Source organism: Gossypium arboreum, chromosome 10, assembly GCF_025698485.1.
Source record: "Gossypium arboreum isolate Shixiya-1 chromosome 10, ASM2569848v2, whole genome shotgun sequence".
Lineage (NCBI taxonomy): Eukaryota > Viridiplantae > Streptophyta > Magnoliopsida > Malvales > Malvaceae > Gossypium > Gossypium arboreum.
The window spans coordinates 117,120,674-117,139,601 of record NC_069079.1 but is presented as its reverse complement, the minus strand read 5'-3'; the positions used below and the strand labels follow the sequence as shown (position 1 = coordinate 117,139,601).

At 32.2% G+C, this 18,928-nt stretch overlaps 1 protein-coding gene across 1 annotated transcript; it reads right to left on the bottom strand.

Moving 5' to 3' along the window:
- Window positions 1–10,860: 10,860 nt before the first annotated feature.
- LOC108455406 (uncharacterized) lies at window positions 10,861–11,967 on the bottom strand. Its single transcript, XM_017753964.1, has one exon. The coding sequence runs from the start codon at window positions 11,965–11,967 to the stop codon at window positions 10,861–10,863; it is 1,107 nt and encodes a 368-aa protein (XP_017609453.1).
- Between the last annotated feature and the right edge of the window lie 6,961 nt (window positions 11,968–18,928).

Sequence of the window (18,928 nt, the reverse complement as noted above, 5' to 3'; positions counted from 1 at the left end):
GTCATCAAAATCGAATAAACCAGGATGATAGTTTAAATAGAAGCCATAAAAAACCAGACAATATTGGGATGATAGTTTAAAAAGTCATTAAAACCAGGATGATAAATTAGTGTAGTAAAAGTCATCGTCATAGATGACAAGTGAATAACCATAGTCACCGAAAAAAAACCCGAGATGGTTAGTTAATGATATGGGTTTTGAAGTGTCGAGTAATGCTCGAGGGCATATAGGATGAACGGGTGGGAAATTAAAATTTATAATTGCATTGCATTATACTTAAACTATATATGCATTAATTTCTAAATGTTCCTTATGTTATGTTAAAATTTGCTATTATGTCATGAATTGAATGTTTTACTGTTTGATGATTATACATAATAGTTTAAAAATTAGACTGACACTGATCCATCATAAACTCATTTCCCTTTTTTTTCTTCACCTCTTAGGTAACGCAGAAGACTAAGATTTGGAATAGCATCGGAGGGACTTCAGATTAGCAACATGTTTTATTATTTAGAAGTTTCTGTTAAAGTTTTTTTCTCTTTATTATTTATTTTCGGGACTATAATTTATTAAATTCTTGCTTTAATATTTTAAGTTTGAGATTGTTTAGTTTACTTATTTTGAAGTATGACACTTAATTAATACTCTAATAATTGCATGCTATGTGGTTTAGAAAACTATAATTTTAATAAATGTTTCCGATGCTTTATAAAATATTCATAATTTTGAAAAGCATTTTCTTAAATTTCAAAACTTCGCATTAATCATATTGTAATTGAAATTCCAAGCAAAGTCAGTTTAAATTAATGAGCGTTTTTTTTTTTACAACTCAAACAAAGGAAAGGCTAACAGGATCACTTCGGTGATCAAGTATAACACCTTTGACATAGTTGAAACTCTTAGACCGAGTCAGAGGTGTTACATAACCTTTATAAATCAGGTTTTATAAATTTTCCAAGAACTTTCATAACACTTCTTATAACTATTATAATTTTTGTCATAATTTTAAAAGGTTATTTTTTATCAATAAGTTATGATAAAAAAAACTATAATATTTTTTATGAATAAGTATATTTTTATAATATATAGCATAGACATGTAAATAAGTTAATATTCATACTTCTTAACCATAAATTTTGTAAATAAAATACTATACCACTTTTATAATATGTAATTGTAACACCCGAAAATTTCTATAGTAAGATATTATCCTTAATATAGTAAAATAAGAAAATAAAGTGACAAAAAGGAAAAATTCTGAGTTATGTTAACATTGGGAAGTATAAGTATATTATGATATAATAATTCAAGAAAGGACTAAATTGTAAAAGTGAGAAAAATTTTATTGCACAAGAGTAAATACTCAAATTTGAGGGGCTAAAATGTAAATATGAAAAGTTGAAGGACTAATAGTGCAAATATTTTAAGGGTGGAATGATCTAGAAACTAAGAAAAATGGATGAATTAGGACTAAATTGAATAGGAAAAGAATTATGAGGGACTAAATCATAATTTTACCAAATTATGTGATGATTCATTGATGGAATTTTAAAAGATCACAAAGGTCAAAATGGTCAATTGAAAGAGAGAGATATCTAGAAAGTAATGATGATGTTGATGATATTTTATAATTATTAATTAGATAAATATTATTTTTATTAATATTTTAATAAGATATTTTATTATTTTATTATTATTTATTAAGTATAAAAAGAAAGGAAAGATGAAGAATTTTCATCATCTTTCCCATGCAAACCAACGTGAGAAGAAGAGAGAAAGAAAGAAAGTTTTGTTTTCTTTACAATTTGGTCCTTTCACTAAAAAATTACCATTTTCACTTAGAAATCAAAAGAATTTCCATAGCCATCAAGAGAGAAGGATGACAAGAAGACTATGGGGAGCTAGAATATCAAGTTAGATTCAAGAAATAGAAGCTGGAGGAGAGAGAAAATCAAGTTAGAGATTGGAAACAATAAGACAAGGTAAGAGCATCAAGATTTCCATGTATTTTTAAGTTTGATATTATTGAAAAAGCATGGAAATGAAGCTAAAGTAGAGTTTTCTTATATATGGTTCTATGTTCTTGATATATTAGTGAGGAGAAATAAGAGAAAGTGGAGGGAAATATTGTAGAGAAAGAAAATAAGGGTGTTATAAACTTAATAATTAGTATTTTGCACTAAAACAGTTTTAAACAGCAGCAGTAGGCTAACTTTGAAAAATCACCATAAATTATGAAAATAGAATTAGACGACGAAAAAATATTTAATTAAAGCTTATTTGAGTCTAGTTTCTTATAGAAGAAACGATGTAAGCAATAGAATTGTGAATTGTGAGATATAATAAATTTATTGAGACAAGGTCAGAATGATTTCGGGTTTCCCTATTCTGACTTTGTAAAATCATAAAAAAATTGGAGAAAGCAATTAAGGGCTTAAATTTATATGTTTAAAATCCTTAATGAGTTTATTTTCAAGAGAAACAAACGAGAACATCATCCAAATCTTGTACAATGAGATAATTAATTTTTAGTAAAGAAGGGTCGGAACTGTCAGACAGTAGAATAAGGGTGAATTTAAAGAATAAACTGTACTTATTTACTGAACCAAAAATTTTGAAAATTTTATGGTAAGAAGATATGTAAGTCTAGTTTCAGGGAAAATTTTCGGATCTTAATTTCGAGTTCTGTAGCTCAAGATATAAATAATTTAGTGACTATGACTCAAATGGACAATTTTGAATATACATATAAGTAAATAGTAAAATTATTGATAATGTTATTTATAGCAAGTTATGTAAATTAAGGATGCGGAATGGAGAGGAGGAGGAGGAAAATATATATGAATATTCAGCTAGCATGGCTAATTTGCATATTTTAGGCCTAGGGACTAAATTAAATAAAAGTAAAATTTTAGGGGGTAATTTTGTAAAAATATAAAAAATAACCAAATTGAAGGGAATGAATTGTTTTATTATCTAAATTAATAAATTGAATGAAATTATCAATTTAAGATCGGGTGAAAATTGGGCAAATGGTAAATTACCAAAATGCCTTAAAATCTTGGTATTTCTGTAATTTAGTCAGGTAGGTTCATATAACTTGAATGAGCATGTAAATATGACAAATTAAAAATTGTATCGTATTTTATATGATGTTTGAATTGAATATATGATAAGGATGTTACATGAAACATGAAAATGAATACTAAATAATATAAATTAATTGAAATTATTCTGAAAATATCGGTAATTCCTAGTATCCTATCCCGGTCTCGGGTACGGGTATGGGGTGTTATAGTAATTACTTTTTATGATAAACTCTTTTACCATAACTTTAGAAATATTTTAGGATTTAATTGATATAATTTTTTGTTATAACTTTATAAAATACAAAAAATATTTTTATAATATAAGAATTTTTTGTCATAACCATCCCAAAGCACCCTTACATGTTCATGCTTATAATATTATTTTGATACATTGTATACAAAATAATTTTTTATAATTGGATTTGAGTGTATATACCTGCATAATTACTCTAATTCTCACCCTCTCTTGAGAATCGAAAAGTGTAATTGGGGTGCTCTGATTATATCTAATTTGGTGGAATCCACCAATTACAATGGTTATCCAAACATGTTGTCATTGTTTAATTGCAAACAATTACACCCAAATCAAATTTCTAGGTGGTTTTCTAAACACAACTTTAATGTTTATAGATTCTATCAACTTTGTTATAATTCTAAACAGGGTTAATCTATAGTTTGCCCATGAATTTGTCCCAAAGTTCTTAGTTAGTACCTAAACTTTTTTTTCAACCTAGTTGGTTTATGGACTTATATTCTGTCACACAAGTTGATACCTTCGCATTAACACCGTTAATTTGTCCTAACGTGACATTAATAGTCCAATCGATGGTGACATGTGACAGACTCTCAACATGCCATGTAGTAAACATAAATAAAATATCTTTAAAATATATAAATTAATAAAAAAGTATAATTTTTCTCATAAAAATAAACTTGAACAAATGATTGTCTAGATACATCTGAGCCTAAACACTCATTTGTCTAGAGTCATTCCATATATGTGTTTTATTAAGTTTATATATATTTAAATTTTAATAAAATATTAGGTTGTTATTATTATTTTGAAACTAAAATATATAAAATTTTAAATTCTTTAAATATATAAATTAATAAAAAGTATAAAAATATATATCACATCAAGAATGAATTTGAATTCATTGCCCAAATTCAAATGTATCTAGACACGTTGTCCAAATTAAAATGTACTTGTACAACGTGCCTAGTTCTAAGTGTATTTTTAGTGATTTTATATATTTAAATATTTTTATAAATTTATATTTTATATATTTTCAAAACATTAATAACTTTAAAATTGAAATTTTATTAAAAATATAAATAAATAAATTTATTGAAAAATACATCTAGAACAAATATGGACAAATTAATGCTATTTTTCAGGTTTTTCTTGACCTGAAAAAAAAAATTTTATTAATTTATATTTTTTAAATATGTTTTGTTTTTTATTTATATTTGCCACATAATATGATAAGAGACTACCACGTGTCACCATTAGATTAACTATTAAGGCCACATCAACACAAACTAATCATGTTAGTGCATAAATATCAATTTATATGACGAAATACTTTGGATACCAACTAAGTTTAAAAAAATTTAGGTACAAACTAGATAACTTGAGACAAATTCAGGAGACAAATTATATAATTAACCCTTCTAAAAGTTTAGCGCTTTTAACTTTATGCATTTTGTAAATTAAGTCTTGAATCTGGAAAATAGAAATTAAAAACTTTCATAGGATAGAAAAAAATTTAAAAATTATGTTTCTATAAAAATAGATAAAATATATTTAGAATAAAAATATTATACTTTTAAAAAGTCTTTATTAGAACAGTGCCGAAAAGACCCCTAGGTGAAAGAAAAGTAAAATCAAATATATTTTTTTTTAGTTTTTCAAACTGTTGGTGTTAAGCTAAAAAATCGTGTAGTTTTTTATAATGAGAAGTTTCTTGATTTAAGAAAGGTTGAAATGTTTTATCACAATGGGTTGGATGATTTGAGGCATGTTGGACAATGCTATTAAGAGTGGGAAACAAAAATTTAAAAATATATTGTAACACAAGATGCTCTGTAAATTCTCGAGGTGTGTGAAAGAAAAAAAATGAGTCTTCATATATATAGAAATTTATTTAGATTTTTGTTAATGTTGAAACCATTTTAAATTTGAAAAACGAGAGTCGACTTAAAAACAAAAATGGAGTCGCCACCAATCTTTTTCAAGGTGAGATTGGGCCACCTTAAAATCAATCGTTTTAATAAAACATCTGGGCCTATTAAAACAATAATTCTTTTTGGTCTGATAAGTTTGAGAAAATGGGCTCGGGAGTCAGTTACGTACGAGGAAGGATTAGCACCCTCGTAACGCCCAGAAATTGGTACCTATTTGATTAGTTGATATCTTGATGTCGAAATTTGAAAAGATTTTAGAGTACGATCCTTTTATTTGAAAGAAAATCGGGATTATTCGAATAAAATGTAAAGACCTACTCATTTCGAAGGAAAGAATGCCATACCCAGTAAGTTAGAGTCCAACATTTCAGACCTTCGGAATTAAGTTGGTCTTCGATTTTACAATTCATGTAAGGAGGTTCAAGAGAAGCGTATTCGGTCATCCGAGCCTTGTGAAAAATTGATGCTCAGTAAGTTAGAACGCAATCTCTCAGAACTCCCAAATACCGAATATTGCCTTGATTTTGGAAATCATTATCCTCAATATAACGCAACGCCACACCCAGTGAGTTAGGGTGTAACATCCCGAATTTTTAAGAATAGGTTTTTTATTCGAACCTCATACAATTAAATTTGAGAAGGGTACTCGGTTATTTAGATTCAACGAGGAAAATTGGAACCCAGTAAGTTAGGGCACAATCCTCCCGTGGATCCTAAATATCGAACATTGCCTTTATTTTGAAAACAATCGAGGATAAATCTTTGAATAAAATGAATTTGGGCGGCTGAAACTAAAAAAATGATAACATGCAATATGAAAATAGCAATATAATAACCCTAATAACATATATTAATAGCTAAAATATAGCAAGCATAAAGAAAATAAAGAACAGTAGTAATAACAGAAGTGATGAATGTAATAACAGTACAAAACTAGTTAATATAGTGCCATTATAATAATAAAAATAAAAATAATAAAAATAACAATATGTTACTAATAATAAAAAATAAATAATGGTAATAAATATATATATAAAATAATAGTAAAAGTAATAAAATATAATAATAATAATAATAATAATAATAATAATAATAATACTCTCCCCCTCCCATCTAAATCCGGCCATCAGTCCGACCTTGCTCCGGTCACCAAACCCCCATGAGCCACTATAGGCGCCACCATAAACGGCAGCCGAACCTCAAAAAAACCCTTTTTCGGTAATTTTAAAATGGGTAAGCTTCTTCTCTTTATTTTTACTTTCGTATAAAAAAAATAAAATAAAATTGAAATAAAAAAATAGACAAACAAAGAACTTAAAACGAGAATAGACAAAATAAAAACCTCTTTTGCTTTGATCTTTGATTAATCTCCAAAAACCAACCCCTCTTTACAATAGTTTTGAATGGCTTTTATAGCCAAATTTTACAACTGATTGCCTCCTTCCATGGTGGCAAGTAGGGTAATGGAGTTAGTAGGGTAGCTTAGTAGGGTGATGGAGTTAGTGGGGTGGCTTAGTGGGGTGATGGAGTTAGTGGGGTAGTTTAGGAGTTAGTGGTCAGTTTAGTGGGTGCTAATTGGATGGTTGGTGTTCTGGGCTCTGCTTATTGGTCCGGGCATAAATTTGGTCCTACAACTGCCCCTCTTTGCTCATTGTCGTGTAACGAGAATAGAGCAAAGATTTTGGAAGGGCCAAATTTACCTGGCTGGCTGAGTCTTGTCTTCTTTGCCACAACCCACCGTACCTTATTGCTTCAAAACGCTCCGTTGCTGCTTCACGAAGATGTGATCTGCTGTAATTTGATCTGCTTTACTCCTGCTCAGTAAAGATAAGATCTGGTATGTTTAGCCTGCTCCACTCCTGCTCAGTGAAGATAAGGCTGGTGATTGGAACCTGCTCCATTGCCGATACATGGAGATAAGATTCATCAAAATTTGATCTGCTCCGCTCCTGCTCAGCGAAGATAAGATCTAGTATATAGCTTGCTCCACTCCTGCTCAGTGAAGATAAGGCTGGTGGCTGAAATTTGCTCCATTGCCGATACATGGAGATAAGATTCACCAAAATTTGATCTGCTCCGCTCCTGCTCAGCGAAGATAAGATCTAGTATTTATCCTGCTCCACTCTTGCTCAGTGAAGATAAGGCTGGTGGCTGAAATCTGCTCCATTGCCGATACATGGAGATAAGACTTGCCAAAATTTGATCTGCTTCACTCTTGCTCAGTGAAGATAAGATCTAGTATATAGCCTGCTCTACTCCTGCTCAGTGAAGATAAGGCTGGTGGTTGAAATTTGCTCCATTGCCGATACATGGAGATGAGACTCGCTATCTTCGATCTGCTCCATTGCCAATACATGGAGATAAGATTCGAAATCTTCGGTCTGCTTCCTGCAACTTCAGAAAGATAAGACCTGTATCTTCAACCTGCTCTCTGCAACTTCAGAGAGATAAGACTGATGGCTAAAATCTGCTCCATAGCCGATACATGGAGATAAGACTCGCCATTTTTGATCTGCTCCATAGCCGATATATGGAGATAAGATCTATAAATTTCGGTCTGCTTCCTGCAACTTCAGAAAGATAAGACCTGTATCTTCAACCTGCTCTCTGTAACTTCAGAGAGATAAGGTTGATGGCTAAAATCTGCTCCATAGCCGATACATGGAGTTAAGACTCGCCACTTTTGATCTGCTCTATAGCCGATACATGGAGATAAGATCTGAAATCTTCGGCCTGCTTCCTGCAACTTCAGAAAGACAAAACCTGTATCTTCACCGATGTCGCTACACTATCTTCTGGGGAACATGCCTTGTGGACTTGGTCTCATATGCCTATGTTTATGCCAAATGATTAAGATGCTATGATTAAAATGAATTAGATGCCCCTAATCAAATGCGCTATGAATTATATGAATGTAAAAATGTCATGAGAATGATTCCTTTTTTTAAAAGCTTAAAGTATCATCATTCGTTATTCATCAGAGTTCTATCATTGTCGTATTACGCTGTCTTTTTGCTCAACTAGCATTTCCAACGAAAACCCAGAGAAACAACTCATTTTGCTCAACTGGCTTGCCCCACTGCAGTTTCAAAGTATATTCCACTATACCTTCTGAGACATAAAGTTTATACTTTCCACTGTAACTTCAAGGGAGTAATCATTTGATTTTTCCTATCCATCCTGCTGCAACTCAGAGGTATAGGATTTTCATCATCTTCAATCAATTTAATTTGTTACACCATTCCCTGGGTGTAATGAACAGATGTATATACCTGATATCTGCATGAATACAGAATACCATTTTCTTTTTCTCGAGAATAATCCTCTTTATAATCTTTGTCAGGATTATAACACCAATGTAATTTCCTTTTTGCTCAACCAATGCCTTTGGCAGAAAACCTTATGAGATAATTTCAATTTGGACTTAAATATTTCCAACCCTTAAGCTTGGTGAGTTTTAAACAATAGTCCCGTTTCAGGCTCCTGTATTATTTAGAAACTTATAGAGTAATATGCGAAACTCCTTTTATGAAAGTGTTATTAGTCCATTAATCATTATTTAAATGCAAAATGCTTGAAAAATATCATAACAACGGACCAGAAACATAACTCGAAGCAAGTAAGTTAACCAATGATGGCAAAATGCAATTAAGAAGGAAATTTATTGGGATGTATCTTGAAAAGAATAAGACATTCAAAGATATCAAATCCAAAAATGGGTAAACTAAAAACTAGGTGCCCCAGATATCACAGCTTGAGCTTCTCTGTACCAACTTCTTGAGGACCACTTTGAGCTCAATCTGTATTAAAGGGATCCGGAGCACTTTGTTGATGCCCCCAGACGTAGCATACTTCTTCATTGTTAATTTAAGCATAGCAAGACTACTGTATGTCCCACTTTGATCCAAATTCGAGCCGCCCTTTTCAGGTTTTCAACTCAAATCCCTTTTGGTCTCAAGGCGCCCTTTGCTAGTTTTCACCTTGGCCTCTCCTGTTTCTTTTCTTTTTTTTTTGTATTCCTTTTTTTTTTATTCTTTTTGATTTTTTTTAAGGTCTCAAGGCGCCCTTTGCGGGTTTTCGCCTTGGCCTCTCCTGTTTCTTTTTCTTTTTTTTGTATTTTTCCCTTTTTTTGAAACTGTTAACTGTGACTAAATTTGAGTTCACCGGATTGGGCAGGTTATTGCCATCAGTCTCGGTCAATATCAATGCTTCTCCAAGAAAGGCTTTTTTTACTACATAAGGTCCTTCCCAATTTGGGATCCACTTTCCTATAAAGTCTTTTTGTATAGAAATCTTCAATGTCAGGTCCCCCTCGTGGAGTTCTTTAGGACGAACCTTTCTGTCGTAAGCTCGCATCATTCATTTTTGGTATATTTTGACCATGACGGGTAACTTTCACCCTCTTCTCTTCAATTAAGTTCATTGAATCCTTCTGCTTCATCCAGTTCTCGACTCAATCAAAGCTGGGAGAGAAGGAATCTCGATTTCAATACCGTTTTTATCCCATAAATCAATGAGCAATATGTTGCCCCAACGAGTCCTGGTCGACATTCGATAAACAAAAAGGGTAAATTATAACTTCTTTACGCCAATCTTTATAAGTCTCGGTCGCCTTTCACTTTGTTTTTTTTAGGGGGTTTGATGACTTTGTAACATTGGCATATGAAGTAACCTTTACCCTCCTCTTGAAGTAATCGACGATTGCCAAGATGAATCAATGTATATTAGTCGAGAATGACCTGATAACATTCATGCCCCACATAGAGAAAGTCTGTAAAGAAATAAATGAGGCACATGGATCTTGTCTCAATAGTACCCAAACCTCATGATTAGTGTGGCTACTGTGAAGCCATTAACATATGTCCTTCTGACACCCATATAGATATTTTCTGTATCTCCAGGTATATCTTGATATGGTTATGAGAAAACATCTTTGAATTCTTGGAATAACTCAATGACGATTCGCTTTGTTTTTACGATAACTCCAGACTCCAATCTTTGCCTCCTGCTCACAATGTCCATTGACTTTTCGTAAAGTAAGGTCTATTTTTCATATTTTACCATCCTTAACAAAATCAAGAGATAAGCTACAATCTCTATCATCTTCAAAGTCCCGAGATTCGCTTAAACACATATCTCACCCCAAAATGGAGTCAGTTACAGTGTTGCTCCTGGCGTTGATATCTGCAGACCTATTGTAGGTACAAAGGCATATTTCCAAAGAACAAATGATTCTAAGGATGTTATGGATATGGCATGATCATGAATGAAAAATAAAACATATTCAAAAGAGAGTCCAAAGAATAAAATAATATGTCACGAATGAAAGAACATTTACTCAAAAAGATACATTTTGATTGAAATAAAGGCTTTGAACACAAACCTATTTCACAAAAGGGTTCTTATTGCCCCTAGGCTTAAAGCAATAAGCGTATTTTGAACATTACTTTAGATTAGCTCTAAAAATACAAGGATCTCTTTCACAAACCCATTATTCAAAACACTCCCAAGTACATAAGGGTTTGGAAATTTTCATTTCCCGGTTCCCTCTTGAGAAATATCATTCAGATTCAGCGATATGTCATTGGGATAGATAGCTAGTGGTTACAACCCTTGGCTGGCCTACATTGACCAATTTGGAAAGCATGCTCACGATGTTCACTTCATTTTCATTTCCCTTTTGAGTTGACCTCTTGGAGCTTTCTCCCGCATCTATCTTCCCGCTCCTTATTGTATTTTCAATCAATTCACCAGACATTACCGTATCTGAAAAGCTCAGAGTAGTGCTTCCCAACATATGGTTAATAAACGGAGCTTTAAGAGTATTGATGAAAAGCATGGTAGTCTCTTTTTCTAGGAGAGGTGGCTGAACTTGTATGAAAACTTCCCTCCACCTTTGAGCGTATTGCCGGAAACTCTCATTTGGTTTTTTTTCCAGGCTTTGTAAAGTAATCCTATCAGGAGTCATATCCGTCACATAACTATATTGTTTCATGAAAGCTTGTGCTAGATCTTTCCATAAATTGATCTGGGTACGGCTCAATTGGCTGTACCATTTGGATGCTGCCCTAACCAGACTCTCTTGGAAACAGTGAACCAGTAATTGGTTATTATTGACATACCCAGTCATTCGTCTACAAAACATGGTGATGTGAGCTTTTGGACAGCTAGTCTCGTTATACTTTTCAAATTCAGGCATTTTAAACTTGTAGGGAAGTATTAAGTCTGGAACCAAGCTCAGGTCCCTGACGTCAATTCGACGATAATCATTAGTATTTTTCATCACCTTGAATTTTTCCTCCAACCACCGATACCGATCCTCGAGTTGTTTTGGCAATTTCATCTTTGCTTTTCCTATTTTGTTCAAATCAGGGACTACAAAGGTAGTTGGATTGCCCCCCGGATTGGAGTCTGAGCCTATCAAATAATTCACTGGTGCTGAGGTACTAGCCTGATTTTGCTGAGCTCTGATAATTGGTAGACCTTGCGAACATGCCTGTGCATTTGTCGGAGTGAAACCCGGAGGATAAAGAGGCTCCTCATTGTCCACCCCAGCACTAATCATGGAGCTTTCCCTCTTTTCTAGCCCTTTAGTTAGTAATTGGGACAACTGGTTCATCATATTCCTTTGAGACTCTAGCACTTGGTTTCTCATATCTTGCCGCATCCTCATCAGTTGTTCTTGCATTTACATTTGTAACTGGTCATACATATCTCTTTGAAGTTGTTTAAGTCTTTTCAATCTTTGTTCCATATCTTTTGTCTTAGCACGGGTACCGTAACGATGCTTGGTTGGTAAGTTTTATCAGTTTCCAGATTAACTGAAATGATTTCAATTAATTAAGGTCCTTTTATGAAAATAAAATACAAATGATGCAATGATGCAATGTAATGCAAATGCATGGAATGAATGCAAAAAAAAAAAAAGAAAGGTGTTGATTCTGAATTCAATTCTATTGGAACAACTTTTCTAGAAAACAAATTCCTTTACATAAAACGGATTACATATGCGGCCCTGCCCTCATGTTCCAGGCGAAGACACCAATTTCCTTTCTTCGTAGAAGTCAAATTTCGCAAACTTCCAATAGATGCCTCCACTAGCTCCTTTTTGCTTGATTCAGGCCACGACCTAATACTCACTTATTCTTGTAATGTTCATTAGCTTCTTTAAGAAAGTCGGGATGCGGTGGCTTTCAAACAATCTTCATCAGCTTAAATCCTCGGCAAAGTCTTATTTTCTTCCACGAACTATCAGCTTTCTTTGTGCTTACTTGGACCATATTCAGACAACCGTATTATAATCCACTTTATCAAGAAATCCGTTTTCTCATGACAAACTGTTCTATTTAGCAATCGAATATGAATCAACACCTCATTTCTATAATGATGTAATGTAATGTAGTCATAAACAAAGCAAAAACAAAACACATTAGTACAGAAGCAAAAAAAAATAACAAATGAAGCACCTATTGGGGTGACCACTAAATTTGGACATGGCTTTACCTAAGGTGGGCTCCTAAGTCTCTCTATATGTAGTTCGGTTCTAGAGAAAAGGTACTTGAACTAGCAGATTCCTCAATCCTTACCCATTATAGGCTCATATGGACCGAGTTCAGTTCAGGGGAATACATTTCCTTATGGCTGCACAGAGGTGAAAACCTCACGAAGACATAGGTACGGATGTATCCCAAAAGCGATCCACTATCCTGCACGGAGGTGAAAACCTCTGAAGGAAATAGTTTCTCACTCCCACTTAAAAGGTGTGACCACAACGGTCATGCAATGCAATGCAAAAGTATTCTATGGGACTTGAACCAAAACGAATGCAGTAAAATGATAGTATGTTAAAAACTAAATTTTAAATTTTCGACAAAAGGACAAAAAATAATCAATTTTGCGGCTTGACTCTCTTATGGTCCCCAGTGGAGTCGCCAAACTGTCAAAACCATTTTAAATTTGAAAAACGGGAGTCGACTTAAAAACAAAAATAGAGTCGCCACCAATCTTTTCCAAGGTGAGATTGGGCCACCTTAAAATCAATCGTTTTAATAAAACATCTGGGCCTATTAAAATAATAATTCTTTTTGGTCTGCTAAGTTTGAGAAAATGGGCTTAGGAGTCGGTTACGTACGAGGAAGGATTAGCACCCTCGTAACGCCCAGAAATTGGTACCTATTTGATTAGTTGATGTCTTGATGTCGAAATTTGAAAAGATTTTAGAGTACGATCCTTTTATTTGAAAGAAAATCAGGATTATTCGAATAAAATGTAAAGACCTACTCATTTCGAAGGAAAGAATGCCATGCCCAGTAAGTTAGGGTCCAACATTTCAGACCTTCGGAATTAAGTTGGTCTTCGATTTTACAATTCATGTAAGGAGGTTCAAGAGAAGGGTATTCGATCATCCGAGCCTTGTGAAAAATTGATGCTCAGTAAGTTAGAACGCAATCTCTCAGAACTCCCAAATACCAAATATTGCCTTGATTTTGGAAATCATTATCCTCAATATAACGCAACGCCACACCCAATGAGTTAGGGTGTAACATCCCGAATTTTTAAGAATAGGTTTTTTATTCGAACCTTATACAAAGGGTACTCGGTTATTTAGATTCAACGAGGAAAATTGGAACCTAGTAAGTTAGGGCACAATCCTCCCGTGGATCCTAAATATCGAACATTGCCTTTATTTTGAAAACAATCGAGGATAAATCTTTGAATAAAATAAATTTGGTAATGAAACTAAAAAAATGATAACATGCAATATGAAAATAGCAATATAATAACCCTAATAACATATATTAATACCTAAAATATAGCAAGCATAAAGAAAATTAAGAACAGTAGTAATAACAGAAGTGATGAATGTAATAACAGTACAAAACTAGTTAATATAGTGCCATAATAATAATAATAATAACAATATGTTACTAATAATAATAAATAAATAATGGTAATAAATATATATATAAAATAATAGTAAAAGTAATAAAATAAATATAATAATAATAATAATAATAATAATAATACTCTCCCCCTCCCATCTAAATCCGGCCATCAGTCCGACCTTGCTCCGGTCACCAGACCCCCATGAGCCACTATAGGCGCCACCGTACACGGCAGCCGAACCTCAAAAAAACCCTTTTTCGGTAATTTTAAAATGGGTAAGCTTCTTCCCTTTATTTTTACTTTCGTATAAATAAAATAAAATAAAATTGAAATGAAAAAATAGACAAACAAAGAACTTAAAACGAGAATAGACAAAAAAAAATCTTTTTTGCTTTGATCTTTGATTAATCTCCAAAAACCAACCCCTCTTTACAATAGTTTTGAATGGCTTTTATAGCCAAATTTTACAACTGATTGCCTCCTTCCATGGTGGCAAGTAGGGTAATAGAGTTAGTGGGATAGCTTAATAGGGTGATGGAGTTAGTGGGGTGGCTTAGTGGGGTGGCTTAGTGGGGTAGTTTAGGAGTTAGTGGTCAGTTTAGTGGGTGCTTATTGGTCCCGGGCTCTGCTTATTGGTCTCGGGCATAAATTTAGTCCTACAGTTAAGACTAAAAAAATCAATAAAAAAATTCGAAAAACAAAAGGGGCTCAAATGTATGTATTACACAAGCCTCTTGACTCCAACGCACGCCTACACTCTTTCAACTTATTTTTTATTAGTTCAACAAAACATAATAATTTATAAATAAGTGTCTCTGCGACAGCAATTAATTCTCGTATTTGTTTTTCCTTTTCCAAGCAGTTATGGAGGAAACAGAGGTTTAGGCGTTTCTTAATATTCACTGCCATTTCTAAATCACGCCTACTCTTGATAAGTTAGGCCTTGCGGTTTGCTAATCCAATTCAACTAAGGGCCTTAGTTTAGGTATTTTTTCTTGGATCTATTAATCAGCCCAGGACTTAATTAAATAAGAACAATAAGATTTAGTTTCCACAGTTAAGGTAAGTTTTTGGTGAAACCAAATTTTGTCTGATTTCTTGTATATAGATGTCGGTTTTTTGGTTGATACAGTTAGAGTTAGTGTTGAGGATAAACACTATATATTTATTTAATAATTTTAAAAACTTATGTATTTTTATAAAAAATGAATTTTAAATTCTTTTGAATATTTTATTTTATTTTTTGGAATTTTTAGAATAAAAAATAAATTAATGTCGATTTGATAGTTAATGTCAGAGATTGAAGAAGAAACTTCGGATTTAGTTTATAGATTGGTGTTGGTGGTGCAAATGATAAATGTTATACAATAGTAATTTTAACAATCCAATAATTTAAATTGAAACATTCAAATAGCTCAATGACCATTTTGTAACTTTTTGAAATTAAGTAACCAAAACATAAACTTAATAATAGTTTAGTGACCTTAGTTACAATAGTTACAAACGAAAAGATACAAATGATCCAAAAATAATGTCACTTGGTTATTACGCAAGAGTTGACACTATTCATAGTGATCAATTATGTCTCTTGTCACCGAATATTATACCACTTAATTAAAAATAAATTGTCATAATTATTCAAGTAAATACCTATTGAATAATTATGTTTATGGATAAAGATATGACTATCCATTTGGGTAGTTATATCCCTATGAATAGACATGAAACCTCCTATAAATAGGAGAGGAATTTCATTTGTAGGATATACTCAAAAACATAGAAACCAAGTTTCTTTCTATTCTCCCATCGTATTTTATATTCATTGATTATTCTATAAAGAATTACTGTAAATATTCTTTAGAGAAATTGATATCCTTGCTATGCTCCGCTCAATGCTCAATGGACTTCCGTCAGTGCAAAGCGTAGACAAACATTAGGCTTCATTGTATCTTCAAGGTTCATTTGCTAGTAACTCTTTTGCATACCATAATATAGGTGGGGAAGAATAGAACCTTAAAGAAAGTGACATTGATACACACCTTGAAGCTTTCGTTAATTTATCATAAGTTTATTTTTATCCCCACACACCAAAAATTTTAAGGTTCTATTTCGCAATTTATGAGTAATTAAAGAAGGTTTGTCTATTCACCAGCATTCACATGCCACTACAAGCATGGTACTATGATGATGGATATCGACAAATGTGGTTGCATGAAAGTCAGTGATCTTGTCAAATTTTGATTTAGAAGAAATCTTTCTCGCAAGAAAAAATATATCAAATTTATTATTTTACTCTTATTGCATAATTAGATTTCAATTGTCATGTGTTTATTGAATTGCATTATGCAAGAGATGTGAGTGGCTCATACACCAATTTCTTGACAAAAAGAAACTCAAATGCTAGTTCATTGTATGCATGACTTTTTGAGATGTGTGATTATAATTGGTATAAAATTATATCATATATATCATGCAAGAAAGAAAGAAAGAAAGAAGATGGAATGAAAATGCACGTTTGGGAAATGGTCTATTAATGGATTGAAAAGTTACTCTCATTTTGAATGGTGATGACATTGTTTAAAAATTAGTTGAAAATACTTCTATTCAACAAAAGCATTATGGCCATTCCGGTGAGCCTTTTCAAATAAAAAAGTTGCGTCACTTGCTCCAACAAATATTTTTAAAATGTTGGATGAATGATTTTTGGAAATCAAAAAGTGCAACTTAAAAAGTAACACTACAGCAAAACTGATTTTTAGCGGCGTTTTTTTAAGCCTTTAGCGGCGCTTTTAAGTGCCACTAAAACTATTTGCGGTGTTTCTCCAAGCGTCGCTAAAAACGCCGCTATTTCCAGCGCCACTAAAGTTTGCGGCGTTTATTTGAAAAAAACGCCGCTAAAGGTTGCGACCTTTAACGACGCTTATCCCAAAAACGCCACTAAAAGTCGCGACCTTTAGCAACGCTTATCCCACAAACGCCGCTAAAGGTCGCGACCTTTAGCGGTGCTTTTCCCACAAACGCCGCTAAAGGCCATGAAATTCAAAAAATATAAAATATTATAAAAGTCGTGAAAATATAAAAATTTAAAATTCATTATCAAAATATTGAATGATATAAATATAAAAATTTTCTATTAAAATTTTAACTTTAAAACTAAATACAAAAATAAATGAATTTAAATTTAGAATTTAAAATAATAAATTAATAACACAATTAAAATCTAAAAGTTAGAACTCAATTTATCTTAAATATTAAAATAAAAATAAAAATTTAGAATCAAAACTAAAATAAATAATAAAACTAGATTAAATATAAAAATATCAATAAAATAAGACATTATAATGAAGTAACTTAAATGAAATAAGGAAATGCATTAGATTTGGCGACCTTTTCTCTCCACCCTTTCTGACGAGCTCTTATTTCCCACATTGCTGTTAATTTCATTTGAGCCGATAGTGCTTCTTCAGCTTTCTCCCTTACTTCTTCACACGTCTCCATACCCGAATTGCATTTGTCCGCTTCCTTTTGATATTGTGATGCTAACTTCTTAGCCTCGAGTAAAAAAAAAAAACATTTATGTAAAAAATTATAACAATTAAGCATTAGTGACATACAATTAACGATTAAAATAAAATAAAACATACAAATAAATTGTTGGTCAGAAAAAGTTGTAAAAAATGAAAAAAGGCATTTGCAATCAATCTTAAAATTAGAGGTGATCTAAAAGGCATAGAAAATCAAATGTAAAATTTCTTTGTATTAAGTTACTTTGTCCCATTTTCCAATAAATACATCCATCCATGACAAAGAAACAGGAAACTGACCTGTAAAGGAAGCATTGCTCAGTCATGCATTAATTAAAGATAGAACCATAAAATTAGCTTAATTCTGCTGGGAAAAATTTCCAAAGATCAGATAATTAACATTTCCAAATACCCGATTGCCATCTTTAATAAAAATGGAAACTTGGAACTTTACAGGGCAAGTAGCATAGAGAATGCTAATACAAAGCAACAAACATAATAGAAAGAAAGGCTAACAACAGCTTGCCATGCATGTAAGCATTCATAAAACAGGCATGAGTTTCAACTTTCAATAAATAGCTACATAACTACCAAGCAAAACCCCATAGCCAAGGAAATGCATAAAAAAAAATGACACCTGGGACAAGTGGCTTTGGCAAAAAAAGAAAAAAAGAAAAAACAAAACAAAGGAACTAATAGCATACAAAGGGACAAAGAATTGATTGACACTACTATCATCTAAAAATTCAAAATGAAAGACATAAATGTAGAAGTTCGACATTAAATGACATAAATGCCAATGTTAAAGAAACTGGACCACAGGTTAAACCAGTTGGTTTGATTGTTTCTTATTTTATTTTTTATGTTTAAACATTAATTTAATGTAAAATAAATAGTTAATATAATTAATAGTTAACAATAATATGCATTTACCTTAATGGCATGGTCTTTAATTTAAGAAAAAGGAAAAAAATAATTGGTTTTTTACCTGTTCAATAAATAATGGCATGGTCTGTTTCATATTTTGTATATACTATATGGTATTACAGTGTTCTAGCCTCTAAAACCCTCCACTATATAAACATAATAAGGACAAAAAGAAAACGCAAGAAAAGATAAAAACCTTTTGTAATGTAATTCCAGACTTCTCTTCTCTTTCCGTTGCTTTTTCACTCAACCTCTGCCTTCATTTTTGCTAATGCTTCAGCACTCGATTTGAGCTTCAATCTTTGCCTTTTC

Coding starts and splice junctions, on each gene's coding strand:
- LOC108455406 (XM_017753964.1), bottom strand. CDS start 11,967: ATGCAAGAACAACTGATGAGGATGCGGCAAGATATGAGAAACCAAGTG.